The sequence below is a fragment of the Budorcas taxicolor genome, chromosome 5 (assembly GCF_023091745.1).
Source record: "Budorcas taxicolor isolate Tak-1 chromosome 5, Takin1.1, whole genome shotgun sequence".
In the NCBI taxonomy this organism is placed as follows: Eukaryota; Metazoa; Chordata; class Mammalia; order Artiodactyla; family Bovidae; genus Budorcas; species Budorcas taxicolor.
The window spans coordinates 37,411,646-37,429,305 of NC_068914.1; the positions used below are offsets into that span (position 1 = coordinate 37,411,646).

A 17,660-nucleotide genomic window follows, 5' to 3' on the forward strand; every position below is an offset into this window, starting at 1 on the left:
AGACAGTTAAGATTAATAGGCTGCTACACCGAAAAGCAGTTAGCACAGTGCCTAGCCCATAGCAGCCACTTCATAAATGTCAGTGGTGGCAGCACAGTGGTTTTTATTTCTTTTTCCTGTTAATATTTTTAGACAAATCAGTTGTCTTAATTTCTCCAGTTGATAGTTTGTAACCTCTTTCCAGCCTTTGATCAGGCACTTGAATTTCACAAAAGTAGAACTATTCCTGCTAACTGGAAGACTGAATTGAAAGAAGATAGTTCTAGCAGCGAAGCAGAGGAAGAAGAGGAGGAGGAAGATGATGAAAAAGAAAAGGAGGATAACAGCAGTGAAGAAGAGGTGAGTAAAAAGAGTTAATGCCTTTTACAATGAAAAACAGTTGAGTTCCTTTTGGGATTTGGCATGAAGTCATTTATCACTTAAGTATTTTTAGTATTAGAAGTGTTTTATAATACAGTTGTTCTTGTGTATTCATCATGATCAAATAGTTTGCTTACTTAACCTTAAAATAGAAATATGATTTTGTGAAATTAAAAATATTAAGTATAGTTATCCCTGTAATCTCAAAAATATTTCTTAATCTTCAGTTCGTAATGTATTTAAATGTCCAATCAATATGTCATACACCTGAAATTGATACAGTATTGTGTGTCATCTATAGTTCAATTAAAAAAAGGGAAAAAATGTTTCTTAATACAGCAAAACTCTACTTGCATATGCTTTTTAACATCACATAGACAGCTGTGATCTCAGACTATGTTTACATCTGCATATTTTATTACAGTATCTCAAAGGATAAAATAGGTCTTTTATCTAATGTTAAAGGAATAATCAGCATAAAAGTAAAGATTAATGTCTTTGATTCAAAGAATCAATACAAAGATTTTTGTATTAGATTTTATCTAATACAAAATAAGACATCTGTGAATTTATACAGATCAAGGAGTTAAATATAGATTTTATTGTAGCTGGTACTTTAGGTCCATCAATGACAAGTACTGAGAAAATTGCCCATAATCTTACTAGTGAGAGTGCACCACTGTGCTCTTTAATGGTTTGCTGAATGGCTTTATGAAAATTATTGGGGCAATAATGATGCAGATAATGATAGCTGCAATACATGACCATTGTATTTAATGTTTTTAGGAAACAAAGATAAGTTAATGTCAATATGTAATATTTTAGGTAAGTTATGAAATTTTGCCATGTAACTGTAATAAACAACTATTGATGAAGTAGGAACATTTTAAAGTTTATGTTTTATAATGTAGTGATCAATAATGACAGTGTGTAGTGTGAAAGTTTCCCTGGCGTCGGTCTTCCCCATTGCTTTCTATTTAAAATGTTAAAAACAAGCCATCAGTCCCTTGCCTTAAGGCTTCTCAGGTGGCGCAGTGGTAAAGAATCCGCCTGCAGTGCAGGAGACACAAAAGATGCAGGTTCAATCCCTGGGTCAGGAAGATCCCCTTGGATTAGGAAATGGCAACCCACTCTAGTATTCTTGCCTGAAAATTCCTAGGACTGGTGGGCTACAGTCTGAATGACTTATTACTCTGGAAGTCAGGCTTTACTTTCAGAACCTCCCTTTATAGCCCAACCTGTGCTCTCTTTTTTTCCATCACTATTTCTGGTATATTCTCCTACTTTTATTTTTTTTATTTGTTTTTGGTGGTACCACGTGGCTTTCCAGATCTTAGTTCCCCAACCAGGTGTTGAACCCGGAAAGTGTAAATTTCTAACATTGGCCCTCCAGGGAATTCCCTACCCTCCTACTTTGAACTAGGTTGTAGCAACATTGAATTACAAACCTTTGTTTCTATTTACTTCTGTACAAACCAATCCCTTTGTCCACGGTGCCCTTCCCCACCCTGCCCTTTGTCAACATGACACACTCCTGTTGAGTTTTTTAAACCTTACTAACCTGTTTTCCCTGTAAAGGAGAGAACCATCACCTTGTACAAGAAAAGTTAATCACTCCGTTTGATAGTCTATAAACAGATACCACTCCTCGGAGAAATTTTTGCCTACATATATACATGCATTACATATGTGCATGTATTATTTTCTACTTGTTTTTTGCCCTACTAATCAATAGGCTCCTCAAGGGTCAGGAGTCCATCTTACTTGTACTCATACTCATAGTGTCTGTCATAGTGTGTAACATGGAACAGATGATCAGTAAATACTAGTTACCAAAACTTTTATTACTTAGATTTATGTTAACCAAATGTGGTTTCCAGTTTAAACAGTTTTTTAAAGTTAAATACAGACTGCACTTAAAATTTTTTGCAGTAGGAATAAATTTGGTGGTTTATGAAAGTCACATATTGTGCCATGGGCGCATTTAAGAAAATACCTAGAAAACAGTATTCCTTAGGCTCACGTCTGACTACCTTACCAAAATGTGGTGCATGTGGATCATGTTTAGGTTGAGAAAAACAAATTTTATCATAAGCAAACTAATAATTGTCATTTATTCTTCTCTGCCCAATTATTAGCAAGCATAATAGTTTTATCGATACAAGCTTTTATTGTCTTTAACTTCCTTTTTTCTGCTTGCTTTTAAGATAGAGGCCAATCTCACGCCAGCAGTGGTTTTAGACACATGATTTTTAAAATTAGAATGATATATTTAGGCTATCAGTTGAAAAGTATTCTCCTGACTTCTACCACTCGGAATACTTTTGTTTCAACCAGAGTAACTGTAAAGCCTCAGTGTGTATTTTGAATTACTTCCTCTGCAGTTACCCCGATCATGCTCTGTAATGGCAGGCACCATCGCTTGTTTCTCTTTTGACTCAGCACCTTGCACAGTGCCTACACTCACTGGTGCTCATTAAATGTTTGTTGATGGTCACTGAATTGATGAGTTCCTCCATCTCACCTACTACCCTGCTCCTTGCAGGTTGCTTCAGGACCAGCTCCCTACTGCCACAGCCCCTGGCCACAGCAGCAAGAAGCTAGTCCCTCCCTTGTAATTGATAAATCGGGGAACTATTTTATTACTTGAAGATTTCCCTAAGTCTGAATCTTCAGGTATTGTAGATCAAGTTTGTTCCCCACTTTACTGATTTTATAAGCTTGAAGTACTATACTGTGGGGCCGAATATAATGAAGGATAATTTTAGTTGCAGCTGATGGGGCCCTCACTTGTTTAGTTCCTGGAGGAGCAAGAGTAGAGCCCGTTTCGATGTTAAGCCCTGACCCAAATTAATATAAGTGAGAGTAGGTCTTCTTGAGCCTGTGACCGTGATTTAAAGACTAGATCTGTGATGTGGTAGAAAGTTGATGAACCATCTTGTTGGTCTCATTTCTTATATGAGCATTTACATTTGAGATTGTCACTACTGAGATAACCTTTTAGGACATAGTTCTCTGTAAAGCATAAAATGTCTAGACTTTCTGGTTTTGAATAGCTTAGTGTTAAGTAATTTTTTTTTGTTTTTTTGTAGAAAGCCTTTGAAATATTCTAGCGAGTATTAGTCTTTGCTGTTGGTAGGAAATCTGCTTGTGTTATTAAAATGCTTAACTGAGGAAAATAATATTTTATTCTTCTGTGACTAAAATTAGGAAGAAATAGAACCATTTCCAGAGGAAAGGGAGAACTTTCTTCAGCAGTTGTACAAATTTATGGAAGATAGAGGTGAGTGTTTTTTCTTTGATTCATTATTAATGTAGATATCAGAGAATATCTTAAAAATAAGAATTCCGTTTGTTAAGCTGCATGTCACTGGTAGTCATGGCTATCATTTTGATTACCAGTATCACCAGCACCCTAGTGTAATGTCTGTCACGTAGTAAGTAGAATGTGGGATTTGACAGTATTTTGATGGATGTTATGGCCATGGACCCATAAATAACTGTATTTTGTCCTGTCTTTCCCACCACTTCTTTGGGAACCCCAAAGAACCTTTACATTAGAAAACAGTAACAGAATGGGAATCATAGTGTCTTTTTATTTGAGCCTCCATGTATGCCTGTAGAAAAGCCTCTTCTCTAAAATCACTGCCAGCCCCAAGATGTATGTGTTTGTGTATGTGAGTAAGAGAGACACACAGACAGACACGTCATTCATTCTAAGATGGGCCATAAGCCTTCTTATGACTTAGCCATATAAAACTAAGAACAAAATTAAACCATCTGTAGAGAAAGGTGACCAAGTGTCAAGGTGAGCCTTGTCTTAGCTTTTTGAATCTGCCTTTGTGGTTCAAGAAATATAAGCATGGGTAATTAACACTAACTTTTAACTTGCAGTGATGACCTGGTCATCTAGTAACTGTGGCCCTGTTTCTTTCTTATCTGCTGTTATGAGTATAGTTTCTCCTTTCCTGTAAAGATGCTAGCAAGGTAGAGGGCAGAGGCTGAAAGCTTTCTGACTTGAAGAAAAAGACAAAATGAATGAATGATACTTAGAAGTGCTGCTGTGCTCTGTGAATTCAAGTTTTTTTAATCCAGTTTTGTATTGTTGATAAGTAGCTGTGGGCTTGGTCTTCTTTTTGCTCTCATAAATCATAGTGGCTACTACAATGTAGTTATCTTTTTATTCAGTATAAAATGTCCTTGATTTATCTGTTTATTTGTGTGCATGGAGGCTTGGCCTAAGAAGGCAGGCTATTTCTTAAGCTTTTTTTATATAAGCTAAATTAAAAAGTGAAGAAAATGAATAAAATCTAATATTAGAAAAAAATGAAGAATATGATTATCCCCATCATGTGTATTTTGGAAAGGGCAAAATATGTATCTCTATCCTGTTATTTTCTCTTAATCACATTCTAACAGTCTGATAGTTTTAATATCCTACTTTCTTACATCCTAGAATAAACAACACTATAACTTTACTCTAGAATTACTTACTTTGTGGAATAGTAGTAAGTTAGTAAAATACAAAGAAAATAAAAGGGAATTCCCATTGTGAAGCGGTTGCCCATCAATTATCTCAACACTGTTTTCAGTTCTACCAAACATTGTTACCCTGAGGTTTTAAAATTTTGTGTTGGTATTTTATTTTGCTTCATTTACTGTTTATTCTTTTGCTCATCGGGGGAATGAAAGTGGAATAAAATATAAATAAAGTTTCAAAAATCTGATATAGGAAAAAAGGTTTTGATAAAATGGATTTAAGTAGATATATTTTTGATTAACCAGGGATGTTTTTCTCATATAGACACAGATTGCACTGTGTATATTTGATGGTAATGTTTGAATCTTCAAAATTTAAATAAATACGAAGCCTGGTTCTGATATATCCATGTTTTCTTTAATAGGCACACCTATTAACAAACGACCTGTGCTTGGATATCGAAATTTGAATCTCTTTAAGTTATTCAGGCTTGTACACAAACTTGGAGGATTTGATAATGTAAGTATTACGATCAGAAGTGAAACACGTTCTTCATACATGTTTTCTCATCTAAATATTATCTAAAAGTGTCTATTAACAAAAACTTAAGAATAAAAGGAAAAGAAAATGGAGAGTACAAGTTAGACTAGCTGGCTTCCTCAGACCAAATTTAAACTTGAAGATTTTTTAAAATGAGCTTTCCAGTTTACTGTTAAGTTTGTCAAACTTTCATAAGCTATCTGAGTCATAACACAGCCATGTTAGTGGAAATTCGTTCTGTGTCTCTTTTCCATTAGACTGTAAGATCAGTAAGAGCAGCGATCTCTCTTAATATTCTTTATATCCTTGATCTCTACCACTGTGCCTTACATATATAGAAAACATTATTTGCATATATATGTGTGCATATATGCAGAACTGAAGAAATTATCTTAAGGTTGCCATGGTGTATGGTACTCATCCAGTTAATACTATTCTGGGGGGAGGAAAGGTACGTTGTGTTACTAGGATTCATGAAACGACTTTATTAGCTTATAGGAAATCATACGTCATTGAAATTTTTTTTATCTGTCATTTTATGAAGATTTTGATTCAGGCATGGAGATGTTTTCTTATTTACCATAGCAGAGTTTATTTAAACGTCAAACGGGGACTTCCCTATCTGTCTAACGGTTAAGACTGAACTTCCCGTGTAGGGGAAGCAAGCTTGATCCCTGGTCAGGGAACTGGAATCCTGCATGCCTTGAAGCATGGCCAAAAAGGTAAAATGTCAAATGACCTAGGATTTCAGCATTTATAATTCTCTGAGATTTGTTAGAATACCAAAACTTAAAAACATTGCTGTAAACCAGATTATTTTACGTAGAATTTATCAAAATTGGTATTTTCCACTCCTTGAGACTAGAAACAACAAATACAGAACTACATAATAGATACATACACACAAATACACACATTTGGTATTTACCAAAACTTTTATCATATTCCTCACCTTTTAATTTTGAATTTTCATTTTACTCTTTCAGATTGAAAGCGGGGCTGTTTGGAAACAAGTCTACCAAGATCTTGGAATCCCTGTCTTAAATTCAGCTGCAGGATACAATGTTAAATGTGCTTATAAAAAGTAAGTCCATGTGCTGAATATAGCTATATTCACCAGTATTTTACCTAGAAAGCAGGATGGAATTTACCATATAACTGAGGCTAGTAATTTCGAGATAGGTTTACTAGAGTAATCACTCTGTAATAGCATTTTCTAGAGTGTAGCCTATGAATATTCAGTTCAGTTCAGTTGCTCAGTCGTGTCCAACTCTTTGCGACCCCATGGACTGCAGCACGCCAGGCCTCCCTGTCCATCACCAACTCCGGGAGTTTACTCAAACTCATGTCCGTTGAGTCGATGATGCCATCCAACCATCTCTTCCTCTGTCGTTCCCTTCTTCTCCCGCCTTGAATCTTTCCCAGCATTGGGGTCTTTTCACATGAATCAGTTCTTCGCATCAGGTGGCCAAAGTATTGGAGTTTCAGCTTCAGCATCAGTCCTTCCAGTGAATATTCAGGACTGATTTCCATGAATATTAGATACGTGAGATAATCTGTGAAGAAAGTTTTTGTGCTCAGGCAAGTTTGAAAAGTATTGTGTAGAAGTTAAAATGCCAAAGTTTTAAAGTCACATAAACCCAGGTTCAAATCCTGGTTCTGCCAGTTATTTGTTGTTTATGCCCTTGGGCTACTTATTTGTTCTTCCAGACCTTGATTTTCTTGTTTATAAAATGAGATAATACTGTTTGTCTCATAGTAGTGATTAGTCTGATCAGCTAGTGAAATTTTACGTATACTCAGAGGTCCAGTACCTAGCATATAAATAGATGCTATTACTTGCTACTATTACTACAGTTATTACATTTAAGATGATGACTTTCTTTTCACTTTTAGCATTTTTTTAAATGAAGTTTTTTTCTTTGAAAAATGTTTCTATTTGAGTAAAAAGATTGTAAAGAACTGAATTAAAATAAGCTAGAATATTAAGGTAGCTCAATATCTGAGAACTTAGAAGAAGTGAACACATATTTTAAAAACCACAACTCTACAATAACATTTTGAAATGTTTTCCCAAATATGACTTCTTTTCATGTTTCCAGATACTTATATGGTTTTGAGGAGTACTGTAGGTCGGCCAATATTGAATTTCAGATGGCACTGCCAGAGAAAGTTGTTAACAAGCCTTGTAAGGAGTGTGAAAATGTAAAAGAAATAAAAGTTAAAGAAGAAAATGAACCAGAAATCAAAGAAATAAAGATTGAAGAGGAAGCGAATATAATACCAAAAGAAGAAAAGCCTCTTGAAGAGGGTGTTGAAAGAAAGGAGAATACTCAGCCCTCTCAGGTAAATAGGATACTGTTAATAGTCCTTTGTTTTCAGTGGTACATTTTCTCCATCCTCTCTAAAGATTCCTTATTTAATTTATCTTATAAATTTTATTGTTCATGCATTTTCTTTATTACATGCTATTTTTGTGTTTGAAATAGCTGTTAGCTATTTTTGCCATTATTTTAGGGATGGCAGAAGATTGTTAAAATAACTTTCTCAGTGTTAGTACTGGTTGGTACCTCCTGTGCTAATAATTAGATAATGGAATTAGGTTGACAGTTTTTACTTTTGTTGGTTTAGTTCCTCTGATCTTTTTCTAGGGGAGTAAAAAGAATTTATTAGAATCTATGCCTATACAATCTGAACAGGAAAAAGAAGTTAACATGAAAAAAACAGAAGAAAATGAAAACCTGGAAGATAAAGATGATGATACAGCTGGAGCAGATGAACCCCTCAGCATAAAGGTAGAAGCTGGAGAAGAAAAAGCAAAATCTGGGTAAGAAGTCTGTTTTTGGTTAAGATGCATTTTATAGCTGAATGAATTTTTGTAATTTGCTCTTTGTGTGTTTTTATGAATCTAAATGTGATTGACAAAATAAATAATTGATAATAAATAAATAATTTTAATTTGTATTTATTATGCAGATAGCATTTGCCTCCTTCAGAGACCCTACTAATGCACATTTGTAGAAAAAGATCATATTTCTGATCCATTATTCTTGCTCTCATCATGGAAATTAATGAACTCTTGAGCTAGAGAAAAACAGTTCTTACTGCATTAGCCCCTGCTTCATAACTAGATAATACAAATTTGGGAAGATGTCTTTCTTCAGTGTTCTGTAGATGGTATGTTGGGTATAGATTTTGAGAATTGTAATCATTTTTTAAGCAAAAAATAAGAATGGAAAAGTGCTAGTACTTAGTTTATAAAATTGTTATATTGCATTTTATGTGATAGTAGCATTTACTTGGTTTGGTCAATTTGAGAATTATTTAGCAATGTATCAAGGATATCTATACTGACAGTGGACCCTGCATTTTATAGGTGATTTTTGGCATTTCATCTTGTTTCTGAGGCTTAAAAAAAAGCTAAGCATCCCCATTGTTAATGATTCTTCTAAATAAGTACAACTATATATTTTTTGATCATTTTCGTATTTTCTACAATTTGGCCACAGCATGCAGACAAGCAAGGAAGAGGAAAAAATGATGCTTAGATGACTGTAGTAAAATGTGTTTATTACACTTTGTAATATATATGTCTTTCTGTGTACAAATGTGTATTTCAAGTACTCCTTAGTGATACTGGAAATTATTTCTACTTCTAAGAAACTTAGTAAGTATCTTTTTGCTTAAAATCTCTTGCTCATTTTGGTGGTGGTTGGTGATTTAATCACTAAGTTGTGTCCGACTCTTATGACCCCATGGGTGTAGCCCACCAGGCTCCTCTGTCCATGGGATTCTCCAGGCAAGAATACTGGAGTGGGTTGCCATTTCCTCCTCCAGGGCATCTTCCCGACCCAGGGATTGAACTCCTGTCTCCTGCATTGCAGGCATATTCTTTACTGACTGAGCCATTTTAGTGTTCTTCTAAAATTTTGACCACAACATGGAAATAAACATGGAAAAATGAAACAAAACTGGCTTTAAATGAATATAGTTTAAGTGTTTATGATACTTAGTTATGTTTCTGTGTGTGTTAAATGTATATTTGAAGTACTCTTGCTGCTACTTGAAGACTATGTCAGCTATTAAGAAATTTAGTAAGGATTCAGCTTCTTGCCTAAAAATCTGATTTATAAATATGTATCTATTTCTGGAGCATTTACTGTGTGAAAAGCCCTGTAATAAGCCTATATTTTCTCTTTGTGACTAATAATTATCTTAATTTTTCACATTGGTACTTCAGCTTATTTTATGGTATAAACTATTTTGTGGATTTTTTGAATTCTTCAGCTGTATGGCTTATGTATTCATTAAATTTTTAACATTTCCATACACTTTTTTTAAAATTTAAGTTTTTATTTCTGACTGCATCAGGTCTTAGTTGTGGCACCCAGGCTTCTCTCTAGCTGCAGTGCCTGGGCTCCAGAGCTCGGGCTCAGCAGTTGTGGCACACAGGCAAAGTTGCCCCGTGGCATGTGGGGTCTCAGTTCCCTGACCAGGGATTGAACCTTCGTTGCCCATATTGCAAGGTAGATTCTTAACCGCTGGACAACCAGGAAAATTCCTATGGCTTTTTATTTACTGCAGATATTTATAAATGTATCATACTACAAACAAATTTTCCTGATATGGCTGCTGTAGAAAATTTATGGGTTAGAAATATCCAACTGATCTCTGGATTTTATTAGATAAGTGCAGCAGAAAATTTTGTGATTGTAAAGAATTAACATAAATATTTATCTAGTATATAAACTCTCTTAAGTAATTAGCTGGTACAAGAACTTTCAGTGTCCTTCCTTTGTAGTTCAGTTGTGTAAGATTAAATAATTGAATTTATGTAAAATGTTTGGTTCAGTGCCTGGCCCGTAGTAGGCACTAATAACCTATAATAGTTATTTTGGTCTTAATTTTGGTCCATTGTAAGTAAGGAATGTGACATCAAACTTCGGAAATTTGATTATTTGTGAGTTCGGATGAAAAAGTCCTCATGGATACGTTTGGTTTCCCAAAATGTAAAAGATAACTCATGTAATATGTGTGTGTGGTGTTTATGTTTTTGTGTAATACATACATCCGCTTAGTATACTAGCTACATTTTATACTTTGAAAGGCTCTCTTTCTTGACATTCTGTGTTCTTTTTGATGTATCTACCTCTGATTTTGCCAATGAGAAGAGGAGGGGGAGAATATTTGCTTCGGCTGATGGCCAGTAATTGTGTTGTTTGCCTCTTTGTAGTTCAGTGTGTTATTGAGTGACTCATTTGATTTGTGTCTGAGGTCGACATTAAATGAGAAATTCCAATTTTTAATTTTTGATTGCTTTTAAAAATTAATACAGAGTATTAGGTTTTTATTCCAGATTACATAAAAGATTGCCCTGGCTACCACTGAAAGTAGGATTGTACTAGCTATTATTGGTGTTTGCCGGTTGTGTTCAGTGCTACGTGTGCGTGTGTGCTCAATCGCACAGTCGTGTCTGACTTTTTGCGACCCCATGGACTATAGCCCACCAGGCTCCTCTGTCCATGGGATTCTCCAGGCAAGAATACTGGAATGGGTTGCCGTTTCCTCCTCCAGGGCATCTTCTCAACCCAGGGACTGAATCTGTGTCTCCTGCCTTGGCAGGTAGATTCTTTACCCTTGAGCCACCAGGGAAGCCCTCAGTCCTATATAGTTTTGGCTTAATAATGTAATGAACAGTTTAGAGTTAGTTTTTGTTTAAAACATTTTAAACTTTTAATCATCTATATCTCTTTTATGTTTGTTTTCTATAATGATTCTGAGATGCATGATAAATCTCTTTGGTGTATGATCCATCTTTGTTGTATCTACCAGAATATGCTTCCTTTTCTCCGTGATGAGCAATGATACAATCTTCTGATTAAACAAGTAGTATTCTTTCAGAAAAAGCCTTACTGTTCTAATTTTACATATGTTTACTACATATATATAAGTCAGTTAAGTTGTTAATAGTTTATCTGATAGTTTCTTAGATATTTCAGGCTTTCTGATAATTTCTTAGCTATTTCAGCTTTACTTACAATTTTTTCATTATAGAAATGTAAATAGATTTTCAGTAGTAGAATTCATATTTTTTGTCTCAGGTTACAGCTGGATTCATTTAATTTTTAAGTACCAATTTGACTGTAAACAAGTCTTTAAAATAGGAGTAATTCTGAAGAATCTTTGTAGACTTTGTGATGCATTTCAGAGAAAATTGACTCATTTGGTACTTTCGTGAACTCAGACTTAATTTCATAAGTGTATTAAGCTTCCCTTCATCCCTGCTGCCTCACTGTATAGAAGGAATAAAAAAGCCTTACAGTTCTAGTTGTGACACTATTTCTAGTTTATTTTTTGTTGCCTACATAATTGTGTAATTAGGAATGATAAAGTATGTTATTGCTAAAAAAGTTTGCATAAAAGAATTTAAAACTAAAATTATTAGTGGAGGAAGATTTTTTTATCTACATACTCTGCCCATTAACTTTTAAGGGTTAGTTACTTAGCTGTCTTATGGTTCTATTTTATGACATTTATTCATTTGTCAGCTATAAAGTGATGGATTCTTTTTGAGAGCAAACTGTTGTAATAAGGTTAGACATCTGCAGAGTAAATAATTGAAGTTTTTAAAAAATAAATCTAGTGCATGGAAAATTTATAATTTAAGATTTTCCCCCAATGTATTGAATACAAATTTGTGATCAATATAAAATGAATATGATTGTTTTAGAAAGCCCGTGATACTGAGAAGACCAGAATGGTTGCATTGCTGCTTCTAGAATGCAAATGACTTTCAGTTTCATATTTGCAACTGGTCTCTCATATGCCTGTTTCTTCAGAACTTTAAAGTTGAGAGAATTGGTGGAAGAGGACTTTTGGTAAATATGGAGAAAAGAGAGCAGAAATTGTGTTGAAGTTTAGAAGAATAGAAAAAACTTCATGTGATTTTAATGTGAACTTAGTAGAATATTCCTATAAAAGGTGAAACAATATTTCATTTAATACAACTTCAGAAAATCTGGTTGAAATTATTTTAATTATTAAAACTAGCCATTGGCTAGTAAAACCTTGTTTAAACATCTGGAGGTTGGAAATATTTGAATGAAAAATATTTTTTAGTCAGAAAATGGCTATGAGTTACGATGATTTTTGTTTTTGTTAACTGAGTTGTAAAAAAATTCTACAATAAAACATGAGGAAAATGTTAGCGTCGACCTTACTAGCTAGTTTCTTGCTGTTCAGCACAACTTCTGTTCTTCTGCCTGTTGGACATTTTCTTTTCATACACTTACTTTTCAGTTTTCATTTTCTCTGAATATATCTTTCTGTAATCATCCATGGTCATCTCATACAGTTTTAGTTTTTAATAATATTAAATTGAAACTCAGAGAATATCATACGCTTGGAACCTGCTGTTCCCGGAACAATCACAGCCACGATTTTTATCAATTTATGTGGTTTGGAACTGAAAAGCTTATGAAGTGTCTTTTATTAACTGCAGTTTTTTAAACCTTTCAAGAGATGAAACGAATAAAGAGGAAGAGGAAGATGATGAAGAAGTAGAGGAGGAGGAGGAGGAGGAGGAAGAGGATGAAGAGGATGATGACAACAATGAGGAAGAGGAGTTTGAGTGCTATCCACCAGGCATGAAAGTCCAAGTGCGGTATGGACGAGGGAAAAATCAAAAAATGTATGAAGCTAGTATTAAAGATTCTGATGTCGAAGGTGGAGAGGTCCTTTACTTGGTGCATTACTGCGGATGGAATGTGAGGTAACTTGAGTTTTAGCTAGTGATTGCTACCTAAAAAATCTTGTACAGTAATTTTCTATTTTAAAATTTGACGAATTATAGATTTATTAGTATTCCAATTGAGGTCATAGTATACCATACAAAAAACATGGAGTTTTGACTTGTAAATACCTCTTTCAGTGACTTCCTACTTACTGTTTTCAATACTTCAAATACTTTAGTCTAGAAAACTGAAGTCTGTGTAGTTGATTTTAATTTTATGCATGTAGATTAATAGGGGCAACATTGTTGGTAAAATGATAGAAAAATTTCTTTAAAAGTTAAAAGGGATTTAAGCTTCTTGAGGTCTACAAGCCAATTATGAGGCTTCTGGCTCTCTTACATTTTCATCTACCTTTCCACGGTAACCTCTTGTTTCCTTCTTAAATCATCACGTTTTCTTGCCTTTAGTAGGCAGGATTTTTAAGTTGCGATTTCTTAGGAAGCTTTAGCTATTTCAGGAAGGCCTTTATCTGCATTGGCAGCTCTTGCATGACATCTTGTTCAGAACCCTCAAATTAATTTTTATGTTTGAAACAATGAAATATGAGCAAATCTGCTTGACTGAAATAGGGTACATGGTCCAACTCTACTCACCTAGGGAACTGAAAAGCAGGACTGAGTTTTCTTCTTATACAAGTTTCCTTTGGTAATATATGAAGTTTATCCAAAGTTGGCAAGCTAGTTTTGGGATCTGAGCATCTAGATATCTTTAAGAAAAACCTTATTTATTTTGGAATGTCTGATACTGTATTTGAAGTAGCCTGGGATAAGAGTTGTAGCTTTTGAAAAGATTGCCATCTTAGTTTTCAGTGGTGGTGTCATGGTGTACCTAGTGTTTTCAAGGAGGAATACAGTTCTCATGATTTCTGTTTACATTGTATTCTGTGGTTTGGAATGTGATTAAGAAAACATCATCTCCAGAGTGTCTGTTTCTTAAAAAAACACACTCTCTGTTTCTTAAAAGTACAGTTTGTGTTGTCATTTTGCAGCAGTAGGAAGCTTTGGAAGCATGTCTAATCTGATTACCTTTCCTAATTTGAGAATAGTACAGTTCTGTTCCATTCTGAAGCTTGGAAGAAAATAGCACTTAAGTCATAAGGAAATGTGTAGGAGTTTTGTTTGGGACTTTTTCCCTTTATTACTTCTAACCAGAAAGATTAACAAAGTTTTGGATTTTAAGAATACCTATCAGTATTGTTCTTATGAAACATAAGCTTCTCCAGATACCACTTTTTAACATTGTATGTAATTTATCCTTTTGGCTATCGGTTCTTGTGCTGTCTCTGTGGTGCATGACTTTCCTCACCTGAAGGGCTATTAGTATCATGTTCAGACGAAGATACTTGAGATTACAGAGCTGCTATCAGAATATTTTGCTGTCTGTAATATTTACTCATTTTGATTTTATTAAATATAGATGTAGAGGGAGTTCCACTTTGACCCAGGATGTAAATGTTAAATATGTTAGTTTAAAATTAGGAAGGAAAAATTGTATCAGTGAAAATTAATAACTATTATGTAAGGCCCACAAGATAGATAATCTGAGATACATCATCTTTTATGTTTTTTTGTTTGTTTCCAGTTCTTTCCTTCTAGTTATTCTGCTAGGTTATATAATGAGGCAGTTTTCCTAGTAGTCTTTATAAAATGCTTTAATTCTGTGACCAGTGGGTAGAATTTAAGCATTCTCCAAGTTTAACTGTAACACAGACTTGATTATTTTCTGTTAATTATCTCATTAAATAGAGGCATAGATAAAAATTGAAACATTCATGAAATTATTCTGCAGTTAAGTTACAACTTTGTTTTGTTAAGAAAAGATTCAGTAAAGGAAAGAGTAATCCTATCGTAGGAGCACCTGGATTTTAGAGGATAGAAAGAATGTTTGGTGCTTGTGCTTTGAAGTAGATGGAGGGTTGGATAGAGAAAGGGAAGATTTTAAATTGAGGCATTCAAGTTTTTAATAACATAGAAAAGCAAAATGAGACCTAGTCCAACAAGACAAACTTGAATTAATGAGAAGGATGTCATCTACTCCTGACAACTGATGCATTTGTATGGTACGAACTTTCAAAAGAAGAAAACTTACCATCTTGATGAAGACCTGTAGAGTGGATGTCTACAGACTCCAGCATCACAGAGAAAGCAATTGTACTTCAGTAGATTAAGCAGTTATTTTTTTATAGTCACTGTTCTAGTATTTCCATTTCTCTCTGGAATAATAAATACCCAAAGAGTCTGTCTTATTGATGAATAAGAAATTGTGAGTTTTGCTGCTCTTTTACATCTGAAGCTAATCTGATGAGGACCTCAACAAATCCTCATCAGCTCTACAACTGTCTTCCTGTTACTTGGGAGAGCTCCAGCTTGATTTCTGAATTTAAACTTGAGTTGTGCAATTAGAAGTGAAGATTTATGCATGAAGTTTCATGAAAATAGTTTTATTTTCACTGGCAGTCATTCATTACAGTAGCAATTTAGGAAATTTCGTATGGAGCTGTTTGAGTTTTGTTTGATAGGAAACATTTTCCAGAAAGCAGATTTTTCTTAAGAAAAATAATATCGATCTTAGTTAGAAAAATACTGTTTTCTTATGATTTCTACATTTTTCTTTTTTATCAAGTTCTATATAAACCTTTATGGTAATTTTCATTTATACCCCTATTTCATAACTGAAAATGTCGCTTTTTTTTTTTTTAACATAAGATAGTGTTTGGGCCAGTTTGTTTTTAACTACTACAATGAGAAAAAAAACATTTTAATGTACTCACATCAGATTTATGAGAAATAGCCAGAATTCTGATCATTGCTTCAGTGCTAAGTTACTTGAGTTGTGTGAGACCCTTTGTGAGCCCACAGACTGACTGTAGCCCGCCAGGTTCTCTGTCCATGGGATTCTTCAGGCAGGAATACTGTGGTGGCTTGTCATTCCCTCTTCCAGGGGATCTTCCTGACCCAGGGATCCAGCCTCAGTCTCTTAATGCCTCCTGCACTGGCAGCAAGGTTCTTTACCACTAGCGCCACCTGGGAAGCCCAAAATGGTAAAACATAGTTACAGAATTTTTCAGCTGTGATGACCATATGTCAGGCTGCTGTCCAGTGCTATATGGTCTTTACTATTTCACCACATGCTTGTTTACAGAATTTTAAAAACATCCAAAAATCGCATTCAATGGGAAAATACATAAGAGAAAGATAAGATCACTTTTTTGTATTGTAGTGTTCTCTTTTAGTCTTTTAAAAAATATATCTCCATACGTTAAAAAACTTAGTCATACTTCAGTAATTTTAATAGTAGGCTGTCTGTTAATTTGTTTTAATTTCTCAGTGATGTTTATATTATTAGGTATTTTTAGTATGTTTATATTTTATTGTTAGACACTTTTAGTTCTATTAGCTAATTGATCCTTTCCACTCTCAGGTTTCTAGGTCGTGCCATAAAACATGGGGTTGATGTTTGAAAATAAACAGTTTGGAATTCATTGGCCATAACTTTGAGTGTGTTGGATTTATCTTTGTTCAATAGCAAATAGCCTTGTTCAGTAATATTTACAACCTTGTGTGTTAGAACTATCTAGACTGCTTGGCATGGGATTTAAAATACATCAATATTGTATCATGTATTGGTGCTGATTTATTTTTCTCCATTTCCACCTTGACTTTCTATAACCATGGATTTGGGAATTTGACTAGAGAATTTATTTTTTATGTTGATGATTACCAACTACATTAAAGAATACCTCAACTAAAAATAAGAGACACTGTAAATTTCAACTGTAACTCAAATAACAAGTTAGTTCTAGTCCATATTATGTCACAGAAAACTGAAAATAAGGTAAATTATTCTTGAATATATTACTTGAAATGAAAAGGTGTTTCATTTTAAAAATACCATATTTTTCTAAGCAAATTAGCACTTCCTTGGAGGGAATAGGTGGAATAAAAGGCTTTCAGAAACCAGTTGGTTTAATCACATTTTTGTGAGCATGCACCCCCTGTTTATCAAACATGTTTCTTTATTTGGCAAACATAAGTGCAACATCTATGAGCCAATATTGCGCTTTGCATTAAAGGTACAAAGAAATATTCCCTATTGAGGAATTTGTCCAGGTGAGGGAAGTACCCCACCAGGATTTACAACCCCCCAATGCCCTCAGCCTCTCCTTCTGTTGCTTACATTCTTCAATCATTTCTTATAACTTTTTTATACCCCTGTATTCTTCTGTTGCTCTTATGTTGCTTTGCAACACCTGCTTGACAGAACCGCAAGAATCCTGATTAAATCTAACACTCCTCCTCCTCCTCCTTGCCTGCACCTGTGCAGTTGATCAACAACCACAGTGACTGGTCTTGTTTTAAATTTATGACTGTGAACCTCAAGTGGGCACTGTATGTCCTCCCCCCGTGCCCTTCCTACTGTCTCAGACTGTTTTATTTTTTAATGGCATAATCTTTAATTATTACTATAATTTTTATTGGTATCATTAA

The 17,660-nt window shown here is 34.4% G+C and overlaps 1 protein-coding gene across 1 annotated transcript in view; it reads left to right on the top strand.

Annotated features, from left to right (window-relative positions):
- Positions 1-17,660, top strand: part of ARID4B (AT-rich interaction domain 4B) — a 137,102-nt gene that overhangs the window by 86,151 nt on the left and 33,291 nt on the right. Inside the window, exons 10-16 of the mRNA XM_052640137.1 lie at positions 185-339; positions 3,571-3,643; positions 5,265-5,359; positions 6,367-6,464; positions 7,483-7,726; positions 8,032-8,207; positions 12,900-13,151. Coding sequence (XP_052496097.1) covers positions 185-339; positions 3,571-3,643; positions 5,265-5,359; positions 6,367-6,464; positions 7,483-7,726; positions 8,032-8,207; positions 12,900-13,151 — 1,093 coding nt within the window. The remainder of the gene's footprint in view (positions 1-184; positions 340-3,570; positions 3,644-5,264; positions 5,360-6,366; positions 6,465-7,482; positions 7,727-8,031; positions 8,208-12,899; positions 13,152-17,660) is intronic.